This window comes from Ranitomeya variabilis, chromosome 6, assembly GCF_051348905.1.
Source record: "Ranitomeya variabilis isolate aRanVar5 chromosome 6, aRanVar5.hap1, whole genome shotgun sequence".
Classification (NCBI taxonomy): Eukaryota; Metazoa; Chordata; class Amphibia; order Anura; family Dendrobatidae; genus Ranitomeya; species Ranitomeya variabilis.
The window spans coordinates 247,916,991-247,929,864 of NC_135237.1; the positions used below are offsets into that span (position 1 = coordinate 247,916,991).

Consider the following 12,874-nt stretch of genomic DNA (forward strand, 5'->3'; position numbering starts at 1 on the left):
AGTACACCACCTGCAGCACTAAAGACACGTTCCGATAATACACTGGCCGCAGGGCAAGACAGCACCTCCAATGCATACTGGCTTAGCTCTGGCCATGTATCCAGCTTTGAGACCCAAAACTTGAAAGGGGAAGAGCCGTCTGGGAGTACAGCAAGAGGGCAAGACATGTAGTCTGTCACCATCTGACGGAACCGTTGCCTCCTGCTGACTGGAGCCGTCTGTGATGGTGTAGACTTTTGTGGGGGGCACACAAAACTGTGCCACAGTTGGGCCATACTGGTCTTGCCTTGGGCAGAGGCACTGCTTCTGCTCCCTCTTTGTGCAGAGCCTCCACCACTGCCTGGACGCACTGAGCTGCTTTGGAATGCAGTAGCAGCACTTCTCTCAGTTGGAATGGAGAAGATGATGGAACTGACCAGTGTGTCTTGGTACTCCCGCATTTTTCGCTCCCGGTTCAACGGTGTGATGAGGCTTTCTACGTTGTCCCGGTAGCGAGGATCGAGGAGGGTGAACACCCAATAATCAGACATGTTGAGAATGTGGTCAATGCGGCGGTCGTTTCTCAGGCACTGCAGCATGTAATCCACCATGTGCTGCAGACTGCCAACTGCCCAAGAAACGCTGTCCCCAGCTGGAGGCGTGATCTCTGCCCGCTCGTCATCACCCCACCCTCGCTGTACACACTGAGTACTGGACAATTCGGGAACTCCCTCCTCTGGACGGATGTCTTCCTCCTCCATTGACTCCTCCTCATCCTCCTCACAAACTGTCCCCTGCCTACGCGTTTGTGAGGAACCACGTGGCGCTGACTGTCCAGAAGATGATGGAAGTGGTGAATCCTCATCCTCCACCTCTTCCACAACATCATCCCTTAGCGCTTGCAGTGATTTTTCAAGCAGGCAGATAAGGGGGACAGTCATGCTGACTAGTGCATCATCTGCACTCGCCATCCGCGTGGAATAATCAAAGGGACGCAAAACCTGGCAGACATCCTTCATAGTGGCCCACTCTGTGGTTGTGAAGTCTGTACGGCGCTGACTGCGACTTTTTTGCGCCTGATACAGCTGGTACTCCATTACAGCTTGCTGCTGCTCACACAACCGCTCCAACATATGTAACGTGGAATTCCACCTGGTAGGTAGGTCACATATGATGCGATGTTCCGGCAGGCGGTGTCGGCGCTGCAGAGCCGCAATGCGCGCTTTTGCCGTGCTGGAACGCCGCAAGTGAGCACACTCTAGGCGGACCTTGTGCAGCAGTGCATCAAGATCCGGATAGTCCCTCAAAAAACTCTGCACGACCAAATTGAGCACATGTGCCAGACATGGGATGTGAGTGAGGTTGCCGAGGCCCAGGGCTGCCACCAGATTTCGGCCATTATCACACACTACCATGCCTGGCTGGAGATTCGCTGGCTCAAACCACACATCGCTCTCCTGCTTGATGGCATTCCAGAGCTCCTGCGCTGTGTGGCTACGATTCCCCAAAAAAATTAATTTCAAGACGGCCTGTTGACGTTTGGCCACGGCTGTGCTCATGTCGGTCGTAACAGGTACACGTTCATCACGGGTCCATGTGGAGGTGGACTGTGACGGCTCCTGCAGCGATGATTCTGAGGAACTGGTGTAAGAGGAGGAGTCAATGCGTACAGAATGGATTCCTGCAATCCTTGGAGTGGGCAGGACACGTCCTGCGCCACTCGCACGGTCTGTACCCGGCTCAACTACATTAACCCAATGGGCAGTGAGGGAAAGGTATCGCCCCTGTCCATGTTGACTGGTCCACGCATCGGTGGTGAGGTGGACCTTGCTACCGACGGCGTTCAGTAGCGCGTGTTTTATGTGTCCCTCAACATGCTTGTGCAGGGCAGGGATGGCTTGCCTGCTGAAGTAAAAGCGGCTGGGCACACTGTACTGTGGGACTGCCAATGACATCAAGTCACGGAAGCTGTCAGTCTCCACCAGCCTGAATGACAGCATTTCCAGTGACAGAAGTTTGGCAATGCCTGCAGTCAGAGCCTGTGCTCGTGGGTGGTTTGACGAGAAAGGCCGCCTTTTCTCCCATGCCTGTACTACCGATGGCTGTAGACTGGGCTGGGAGTGTGTGGTTGACTGGGAAAGTGGTGCTGCGGGTGGAATGACAGCGGGTCTCTGGACAACAGGGCCAGAGGTTCTTCCACGGCGATCCTGGGAGGAAGCCGAACCAGCTGCGTGTGAGCTAGAGGAAGAGGCAACACGAGCTGAAGAGGTGGTAGCTGCCGCTGTTGGTTGGCCTAGCTCTTCAGTGTGTTTGTCTAACTCCGCCGGGTGCCTGTTGCGCACATGTTTCCACATGTTGGAGGTATTGAGGTTGGCGACTTTTTGACCTCTTTTGATTTTTTGATGACACACCTTGCATCTGACATAGCAAATGTCATCTGCAACTGTGTCAAAAAAGGACCAGGCACTGCAAGTCTTGGGAGCCCCCCTTTTGACTTTTGGAAGAGACATGCTCCTTACGGGTGCCAAAGCGGAGGCTGCAGGATCCGCAGTCTTCCCCCTCCCTCTCCCTCTTTGGGCCGTACGGGGAATCTCTTCCTCAGAGCTGCTCCCACCACCTTCCTGTCCCTGACGCCAAGATGGGTCAAGGACCTCATCATCTACACTACCCTCTGCCCCCAACTGCTCCTCCTGGGTAGTCTCAGCAGCAGAGCACGCACCAGTAAGTGGCACCTGAGTGTCATCATCAGCTGATGCGGCCTGCGAGGTGGTGACCGGAGCCACTGGCCCACCCGCCTCTTCAGAGGAAGACAGAAAAAGCGGTTGGGCATCACTGCACCCTGCCTCTTCTTCCATTTCTCCAATGCTGCTTGGCTGGCCCCCTGTTTCCAAGCCAAGAGATGATTCAGAGAACAGAAGTAGAGACTGCTCCTGTCCTGGGATCTCTGTCTGCCTGGGCAATTTTGCAGGTGGTGAAGAGACAGATGGCTGCTCTCCAGTGCTCTGTGTCTGAGAGGATGTGGCACTAATGGAAGTTGATGCATTAGCTGCCATCCATCCCACAACGGCTTCAATTTGGTCTTGACGCAGCAGCGGTGTACGGCGCTCGGCGACAAAGCTGCGCATGAACGTCTGTTCCCTTGTGAAAGTGGGTGCTGATGACTCACCGGTGCCCGCAGCAGGCACAGAATCCCCACGTCCCCTCCCTGCTCCGCGCCCACGCCCACGTGCCTTACTCACTGCCTTCTTCATCTTGGTTGACTGATAAAGATAAGCAGAAAAGTACTAACGGCTTTGTGTGCTTATTCCTGAGCAACTCCTCCTAACAGGTATAAGACACACTAATTTTCTAAAGTGTGGACTAGACTTGAATATGAGCTAATGTGGCCTACACAAATGTAAAGTGGTGTAACTGGTGTGTTTGGTGAACTTTATTATTTATTTATTTTTTTGGGGCTGAACTGACAACGGATAGAGCTGCAGTCACACGGAGACCGTGCAGACAGACGTAAACGGCGCTGCAAGGCCCAAAAACCCTCCTCTACTTTATCCTATGTAGTGTTTTTCCACAAATTAGCTGGAGACGGGTGGAAAGACACTAATAGGATTTTTTTAAATTAATTAGCAGCAGACTACACTACTTGAAAACAAAATGAAAATTGATTTGGCGGTATGACGCAGTGAACAACCCTGAGCTGGAGACAACCAAGCTACGGCTGCTCACAGACTACAGGGCGAGCTGCAGTCACACGGAGACCGTGCAGACAGCCGTAAACGGCGCTGCAAGGCCCAAAAACCCTCCTCTACTTTATCCTATGTAGTGTTTTTCCACAAATTAGCTGGAGACGGGTGGAAAGACACTAATAGGATTTTTTTAAATTAATTAGCAGCAGACTACACTACTTGAAAACAAAATGAAAATTGATTTGGCGGTATGACGCAGTGAACAACCCTGAGCTGGAGACAACCAAGCTACGGCTGCTCACAGACTACAGGGCGAGCTGCAGTCACACGGAGACCGTGCAGACAGCCGTAAACGGCGCTGCAAGGCCCAAAAACCCTCCTCTACTTTATCCTATGTAGTGTTTTTCCACAAATTAGCTGGAGACGGGTGGAAAGACACTAATAGGAATTTTTGGAAAAAATGTGCAGCAGCCTGCACTACTTCAAAAAAAAAAAAAAAAAGGACAGTATGAGGCAATGAACCACCCTCCCTGAACTGAATACAACCAGCTATGGATGGCCTATGTGGCTGCACTCAGACTAGAGAGTGGGCTGCACTCACACACACACACAGAGAGACCTTGCAGATCGCTGTGAAAACAGCGCTACAAGGCAAAAGGAAGGTGATTAGTAGGTGAACACAGCGGTTGCTAAATTAGCCTTTGGAAAGCACAAAGAAGCAAATCGCTATCTCTAAACTGTCCCTCAGTCAGCAAACAGCGTCCTGTCACTAACTGAATTCACAGCAGAGTGATCGCAAAATGGCGCCAGCGACTTTTAAACTGCATCATGACATCATTTAAGCAGCCAATCACAGCCTTGCCAGTAGTTTCATGCCCTCCATGCTAAACAGGATGTGCCCACACTAGGAATCTTTCTCATTGGCTGAATTTCTGAATTTTGAATCATGGAACTTCCGATTCCGGTATCCGATACGCGCCAAGTATCGGAATCCCGGTATCGGAATTCCGATACCGCAAGTATCGGCCGATACCCGATACTTGCGGTATCGGAATGCTCAACACTACTGGCGAAACATCTTGGATAGTAGTGTTTTTTAATGCTTACAGGTGTATGGTCTCTTCTGTATTGTAATAGTATGTGAGCTGTAGTCACAGCAAATATTTATACAATAATATCTGCATCTGACTGGAAATACTGTTCAGGAGAAACCATTCGGTTTTTAACCATTATGTGGTCTGTTTTATATTCCATTAAGAAGTAATTGGTAAAGATTTCATGTATAAAGTGTAAATAGTTTTCAAATGCATTGGACAAATTTTGTGATTTGTTGCCCCTGTGACAATTTAAAAAAAGGAAAAAGAACCAATCATATATACTGTCTCATAAGGTGATTAATTTGACAGACCTAAAAGGATGATCAAATAACAACAGGTACAACATAAAGAAAGAGTGGGGCACTCACCACTGCAAGTCAAAATTTAGCTTTATTGCAATTTCATTTCCGAGATTGTGGAGACAAAAATTGTCTGACAGTCGTTTCGCATGAGGGTCGCGCTTCTTCTGAGCCCAAGACGGCTCAATCTCTGTAATAGAGCCACAATAAAACTATGTTCTAACATGCAGTGTTGAATGCCCCATTCTTTCTTTTTGTATCGGTTTGGACTCGTTCTCGGTGAGCACCTTTGAGAAGGTTTGCTAGCTGCCAAATCTTGGCATGACAACCCTTTCTGCTGCAACACGCATAATGTGAATGGGAGCAATGCTGGACCCCTTTTATTCTATCTAAATTGGAAACTTACAAAAGGTGTTCAACAAGTTGTTCTAAAAACAATTTTACATTTTTGTTGTCCAGAAGAGCTCTTTTTTTATTTTTCCCAATAAGATTATGTTGCATTTAAACCTTTGTACCGATATGAAGTTTATATCAATGTCTCATTTATCTCTATTTACGATCAATAGTATAGTAACTGGTATTTGTAATGTAATGATTTGCTCTTATTTTTTTCCAGGCATTTATACTTTTTGCAGCTGAAAAATGATATTTTAGAAGGAAGGTAAGATATGCATGAATTTTTACAATACATGGACTTTGAGTTTCTCAGAACAAAGGTGAGACCGATTAGTGGTCTCGCTGAAAATATTATGATGGGTGAGAATCTGAAAATCTGCTTGGACTTGCAGGCAATCATGTCTCATCCTATATAGTGTTTTATTTCCTGTTAAAACTCTTAAAAGAGGTCAGTGTGTTCATGTTGGGGTGACAATGTCTGCAGTGATAAAATGTGGTACCGTATATACTCGAGTATAAGCCGAGATTTTCAGCCCACTTTTTTGGGCTGAAAGTGACCCTCTCGGCTTATACTCGAGTCAGTGTCGGCGGGGGAGCGGCAGGTGAGGGGGAGCGGCGGCTGTGACATACTTACCTGCTCCTAGCGCTGTCTCTGCATGTCCCATGGTCTCCGGGCAGCGCTTCCTGTTTTCAGCGGTCACGTGGTACCGCTCATTAAAGTAATGAATATGCACGCATATTCATTATTCTAATGAGCGGTATTTGACCGCTGAACACAGGAAGATGCTCCCGGAGATCATCTGACAGTGAAACGCTGCCAGGGGACCGCGCCGGGAGCTGGTGAGTTTATCAGGGGAGGTGAGCATTGCGCGATAGTCACCTTCCTCGTTCCATCACTGCGCGCTGCTCTGTCTTCCGTCCTCTGGCTGTGACTGTACAGGTCAGAGGGCGCGATGACGCGATTAGTGTGCGCGCCGCCCTCTGCCTGAACAGTCAGTGCAGAGGATGGAAGACAGCAGCGCACAGCGATGGAACGTGGAAGGTGACTATAGCAAGTGCCGGGGGCCTGAGCGAAGAGAGGTGAGTATGTGATTTTTTTATTTTAATCGCAGCAACAGCAAATGGGGCAAATGTATGGAGCATCTTATGGGGCATATATGAGGAGCATCTTATGGGGCATATATGAGGAGCATCTTATGGGGCATATATGAGGAGCATCTTATGGGGCATATATGAGGAGCATCTTATGGGGCATATATGAGGAGCATCTTATGGGGCATATATGAGGAGCATCTTATGTGGCATAATGTGTGGAGCATCTCATGGGGCCCCTAATGTGTGGAGCATCTCATGGGGCCACAATGTATGGAGCATCGTATGGGGCATAATGTGTGGAGCATCTCATGGGGCCCCTAATGTGTGGAGCATCTCATGGGGCCACAATGTATGGAGCATCGTATGGGGCCATAATGTGTGGAGCATCGTATGGGGCCATAATGTATGGAGCATCTCATGGGGCCATAATGTGTGGAGCATCTTATGGGGCCATCAACCTTTATGCAGCATTGTATGGGGCAAATGTTTCTATGGAGCATCTTATGGGGCCATTATTAACCTTTGTGCAGCATTATATGGGGTATATTTTAATATGGAGCATCTTTATGGGGCCCATCATGAACTGTATGGAGCATTATATGGGGCTCCTGATTCAATATGGATATTCAAAAACACTTAACCTACTGATGTCTCAATTAATTTTACTTTTATTGGTATCTATTTTTATTTTTTACATTAACCGGTAGCTGCTGCATTTCCCACCCTAGGCTTATACTCGAGTCAATAAGTTTTCCCAGTTTTTTGTGGCAAAATTAGGGGGGTCGGCGTATACTCGGGTCGGCTTATACTTGAGTATATACAGTATTTAAAGGAAAAGGAAGGTATTTTTCGTTTTTATGATAATTACGAACTGTATTTCTTTTTGTGTGACCATTGTAAATCTAGAAAACCTCATTGAATTTACCAGTTCACAGCCATTGCCAATTTAATTTTGTAGTATTACTAGTTTTTGTGACTTGGACACCCCGCCCTTCACCATGCTGTGATTTTAATTACATCCAATCACACTTTGTTCCGACCTACCCATAAATATAGGCTTTACCAAGACTTTACCCAGAGGTAAGTGTTCACACTAGGCAGTTAGGTCAGGGACCCATCTGATCCATGAGATTACCTTGACGTTGGTGGATGGGCTCACATTTTTTGGCCAAATTTTGTGCTAAGCATCTCATGTGTTTTTTCATAAATTTCAAAATTTGCATTATGCTATTCACACTTCATGTATTTCACATTAACCTTGCTCTAGTGCAATTTAGTGCAACCTTTTGCTCAATTTAATATCGGCCAGGAAAGTATTCAAAAGGAATTATGCAGCCATTCTACTGTGGAGATTCAAAGAAAGTTCACCAGTCACATGAGGTCTAAAAGATCTATCTAGTAATGTATATAGTTTTCATTTTCACTGGCGGTTTATCCATTTTTATGTTTCCATTTTTTGCTCACCTTCTTCCCATAACTTGTTTATTTTTCCGTCAATATGGCCATGTGAGGGCTTGTTTTTTGTGGGATGAGTTTTACTTTTGAATGGTTCCATTGACCTTACCATTTCGTGTACTGGAAAACTGGAAGAAAATTCCAAATGCGGTGAAATTGCGAAAAAAAGTGCAATTCCACAAATTTTTTTTTTGTACAGTGTTCACTAAATACCCTAACTGCCATTATGATTCTCCAGGTGATTACGAGTTCAGACACCAAACATGTATAGTTTCTTTTTTATTTACCGTATATACTCGAGTATAAGCCGACCCGAGTATAAGCCGACCCCCCTAATTTTGCCACAAAAAACTGGGAAAACTTATTGACTCGAGTATAAGCCTAGGGTGGAAAATGCAGGAGCTACCGGTGAATTTCAAAAATAAAAATAGATGCTCCATACCATTCATTATGGCCCCATAGCTGTACCATAGAAAGCTGTGCCATATAGTGCTCTGCACCTTTCATTATTGCCCCATAGCTGTGCCATATAGTGCTCTGCACCGTTCATTATTGCCCCATAGCTGTGCCATATAGTGCTCTGCACCGTTCATTATTGCCCCATAGATGTACCATAGAAAGCTGTGCCATTGCTGCTGCTGCTGCAATAAAAAAAAAAAAAAAAAAATGACATACTCACCTCTCTTGCTTGCAGCTCCTCAGCGTCCTGTCCCGGCGTCTCTCTGCACTGACTGATCAGGCAGAGGGCGTCGCGCACACTATATGCGTCATCGCGCCCTCTGACCTGCACAGTCAGTGCGGAGAGACGCCGGGAAGATGAAGCGGCGCCCGGCGTGTGGAACGCGGACAGGTGAATATGTAATACCTACCTGCTCTCGGCGTCCCGCTCCTTCCCCCGGACAGCTGGTCTTCGGTGCCGCAGCCTCTTCCTCTATCAGCGGTCACCGTTACCGCTCATTAGAGAAATGAATATGCGGCTCCACCCCTATGGGAGTGGAGTCCATATTCATTTCTCTAATGAGCGGTCCCACGTGACCGCTGAACAGGGGAAGAGCTGCGTCACCCTTAGACCGTGGGACTGCAGGGACAGCGCCAGGAGCCCCGGAAGCAGGTAAGTATGCCTCAGCGCCCTCTCCCCCTCACCCGCCGACCGTGACTCGAGTATAAGCCGAGAGGGGCACTTTCAGCCCAAAAATTTGGGCTGAAAATCTCGGCTTATACTCGAGTATATACGGTAAGTGGTTAAAAAAAATTCCAAAGCTTGTAAAAAAAAACAAAAAAAAAAAAACGTTACCATTTTCTGAAATCCGTAGCGTCTCCATTTTTTGGGATATGGGGACTGGTGAGAGCTTATTTTTTCTGACGTCTTTATAGATACCATTTTGGTGTGTCTACGATCTTTTGATCGCCCGTTATTGCAATGTTGCAGCGACCAAAAAAAAAAGTAATTATTATGATTTTTTCTCGCTACACCGTTAACCGATTCGATTAATTGTTTTATATATTGATAGATTGGGTGATTCTGAACGCAGCGATACCAAATGTGTGTATATTTGATTTTTTTTTTTTTTATTGTTTTATTTTGAATGGGGCAAAAGAGGGATGATTTGAACTATTAATTTTTTTTACTTTTTAATTTTTTTTAAAACTTTTTTTTATTTCTTCTTTCAATAGTCCCCACGGGAGACAAGAAGCTGCGATCATCCAATCACTTGTGCTACATAGAGGAGGGCTTCAGCTCACTTGCTATGAGCACCAACCGCTGAGCGGCGCTCATAGCTATCTGGCTATGACAACCACAGGGATCTTCTGCTGACCCCGGGTTGTCATGCCAACCCATCAGCGACCCGCGATCATGTGACACAGGCGATGAAGGGAGGAGGTAATGATGCCCTTCCTGTTCGTGCATGTTAAATGCCGCTGCCAGAGTTTGACAGCGGCATTTAATATGTTAACAGCCGCTGGTGGATCGCAATAGGGGCATATGTCAGCTGATCAGATCAGCTGTCATGTGCCGGAAAAGGTGCCGGTTCATTGCCGGAGCCCGCACCAAACGGGGAGGCACCTAATGATAGACTCTGCCTGTCATTGGACGTTAAGGGGGTTGAATCTGAGAGCAGAATCCCCTTAACCTAATTAAGGACTGGGCGATTTTTCATTTTTTTGGCTTTGTTTTTTTTTCCTCCTCTTCTTCTAAGAGGCATAAGTAGCGTAGTGAGCTGATGGTTGTATTGATACAATTTGGGGGTACATATGACATTTTAATGGCTTTTTGTTATATTTTTTAGGGAGATGTGGTGACTGATGTTTTTTTTTTTTCCTTTACGTCGTATACCGTTTGAGTTGATTAAATTAATATTTTAACAGACTGAACTTTTACAGACACGACTGCACCAAATATCTTTTGGTTTCCGTTTTTTCTCATTTTATTATTATTAATGGGGCAAGAAGAGGGATATATACACTCACTGGCCACTTTATTAGGTACACCTGTCCAACTTCTTGTTAACACTTAATTTCTAATCAGCCAATCACATGGCGGCAACTCAGTGCATTTAGGCATGTAGACATGGTCAAGACAATCTCCTGCAGTTCAAACCGAGCATCAGTATGGGGAAGAAAGGTGATTTGAGTGCCTTTGAACGTGGCATGGTTGTTGGTGCCAGAAGGGCTGGTCTGAGTATTTCAGAAACTGCTGTTCTACTGGGATTTTCACGCACAACCATCTCTAGGGTTTACAGAGAATGGTCCGAAAAAGAAAAAAAATCCAGTGAGCGGCAGTTCTGTGGGCGGAAATGCCTTGTTGATGCCAGAGGTCAGAGGAGAATGGGCAGACTGGTTCGAGCTGATAGAAAGGCAACAGTGACTCAAATCACCACCCGTTACAACCAAGGTAGGCCTAAGAGCATCTCTGAACGCACAGTGCGTCGAACTTTGAGGCAGATGGGCTACAGCAGCAGAAGACCACACCGGGTACCACTCCTTTCAGCTAAGAACAGGAAACTGAGGCTACAATTTGTACAAGCTCATCGAAATTGGACAGTAGAAGATTGGAAAAACGTTGCTTGGTCTGATGAGTCTCGATTTCTGCTGCGACATTCGGATGGTAGGGTCAGAATTTGGCGTAAACAACATGAAAGCATGGATCCATCCTGCCTTGTATGGAGCATCTTTGGGATGTGCAGCCGACAAATCTGCGGCAACTGTGTGATGCCATCATGTCAATATGGACCAAAATCTCTGAGGAATGCTTCCAGCACCTTGTTGAATCTATGCCACGAAGAATTGAGGCAGTTCTGAAGGCAAAAGGGGGTCCAACCCGTTACTAGCATGGTGTACCTAATAAAGTGGCCGGTGAGTGTATATATATATATATATATATATATATATATATATACATACATACAGTGTATATATATATATATATATATATATATATATATATATATATATATATATATATATATATATAATTTTTTTTTTTTTTTTTCTTTAACTCTTTTTACAATTTTTTTTTTTTTTTTTTTAAGTAGTCCCTCCAGACTAGTCCTACCCTGTAGTATATAGGAAAAATCATGGTCTCCTATTCTCGTATTGAGTGTCAAGGCAGTTTCAGAATGGCAGCAATTAGTCTTCAGTTGCCTCCCACCTGCCATGGTAACCCATTGTCCACTGTGATCCACTGCTCCATTTAAAGGGATCCTGACCGCTGATGCATGCTGCCTGATCCACATGTAGTTTGTACCTGATAGTGGCTGCATGATTCCAGCTATATATGTTTAACTCTGAAACGCTGTGGGAGGGAGAAGCTGCTGGGTACCCGCTTATCCAACCAGTCTCCATCGCAACTCAGTCCACAGTCGCTATTAAACTATGTTTAGCCATACCCGTATTTTTCGGACTATAATACGCACCAGACTATAAGATGCACCTAGAGGTTCTAGAGGTGAAAAATAGGGAAAAAATATTTGAAGCAAAAAATGTGGTAAAATATTTAATAACATAAATAACATACTAATATATGTAGTGTTATTATATATAATAGTATGTTATTATGTTGGAAGCTTCAGGTAGAAGATGGTGCTGCGGGACCAGTGTGGTGTCTGCAAAGTACTATATGAAGACGCTGGAGGGTGAGTATATGAATGGGGGCACAGGGCTCATCATCTTTCCTCCACCTCGCATATCTCCCCTACCTGATCTATCTATTATGGTAAACGGCATCACGCTCTCTCCCGCACTCCTGTAATCCGCTGCCTCGGAGTAACTCTCGACTCTGCCCTGTCCTTCAAGCTGCACGTCCAAACTCTTGCCACCTCATGTCGCCTTCAGAAATTTTGCCAGATTCCGTCCCTTCCTCAACCCTCAATCTACTAAAACTCTTGTACATGCCCTCATCATCTCCCGCCTCGACTACTGCAACACCCTTCTCTGTGGCCTCCCCTCTAACTCTCTTTACCACTCCAGTCTGTCCTCAACTCTGCTGCTCGCCTAATCCACCTCTCACCTCGTTACTCCCCTGTTTCTCCCCTGTTTCTCCCCTCTGCAAATCCCTCCACTGGCTCCCAATTCCCCAACAAATCCAGTTCAAACTACTAACACTGATCTACAAAGCCATCCACAACCATTCCCCTCCCTATATCTCTGAACTAATCTCACAATATCTTCTCTCACGCAATCTTTGATCCTCCCAAGACCTTCTACTCTCCACCACACTTATTCGTTCCTCACACAACCGCCTCTAAGATTTCTCCCAAATATCCCCATCCTCTGGAATTCCACTCTTCAACACGTCCGATTATCCACCATCCTCGGATCCTTCAGACGAAACCTGAAAACCCATCTCTTCAGGAAAGTCTACAGCCTGCAA

General features: G+C 46.1%; 1 protein-coding gene across 4 annotated transcripts in view; it reads left to right on the plus strand.

Annotated features, from left to right (window-relative positions):
- The window catches only part of PTPN3 (protein tyrosine phosphatase non-receptor type 3), a 530,936-nt gene that overhangs the window by 276,923 nt on the left and 241,139 nt on the right, over positions 1-12,874 (plus strand). For all 4 annotated transcript variants that reach the window (XM_077269560.1, XM_077269564.1, XM_077269563.1 and 1 more), the window contains exon 6: positions 5,675-5,719. In XM_077269560.1, the coding sequence (XP_077125675.1) occupies positions 5,675-5,719 (45 nt within the window). The remainder of the gene's footprint in view (positions 1-5,674; positions 5,720-12,874) is intronic.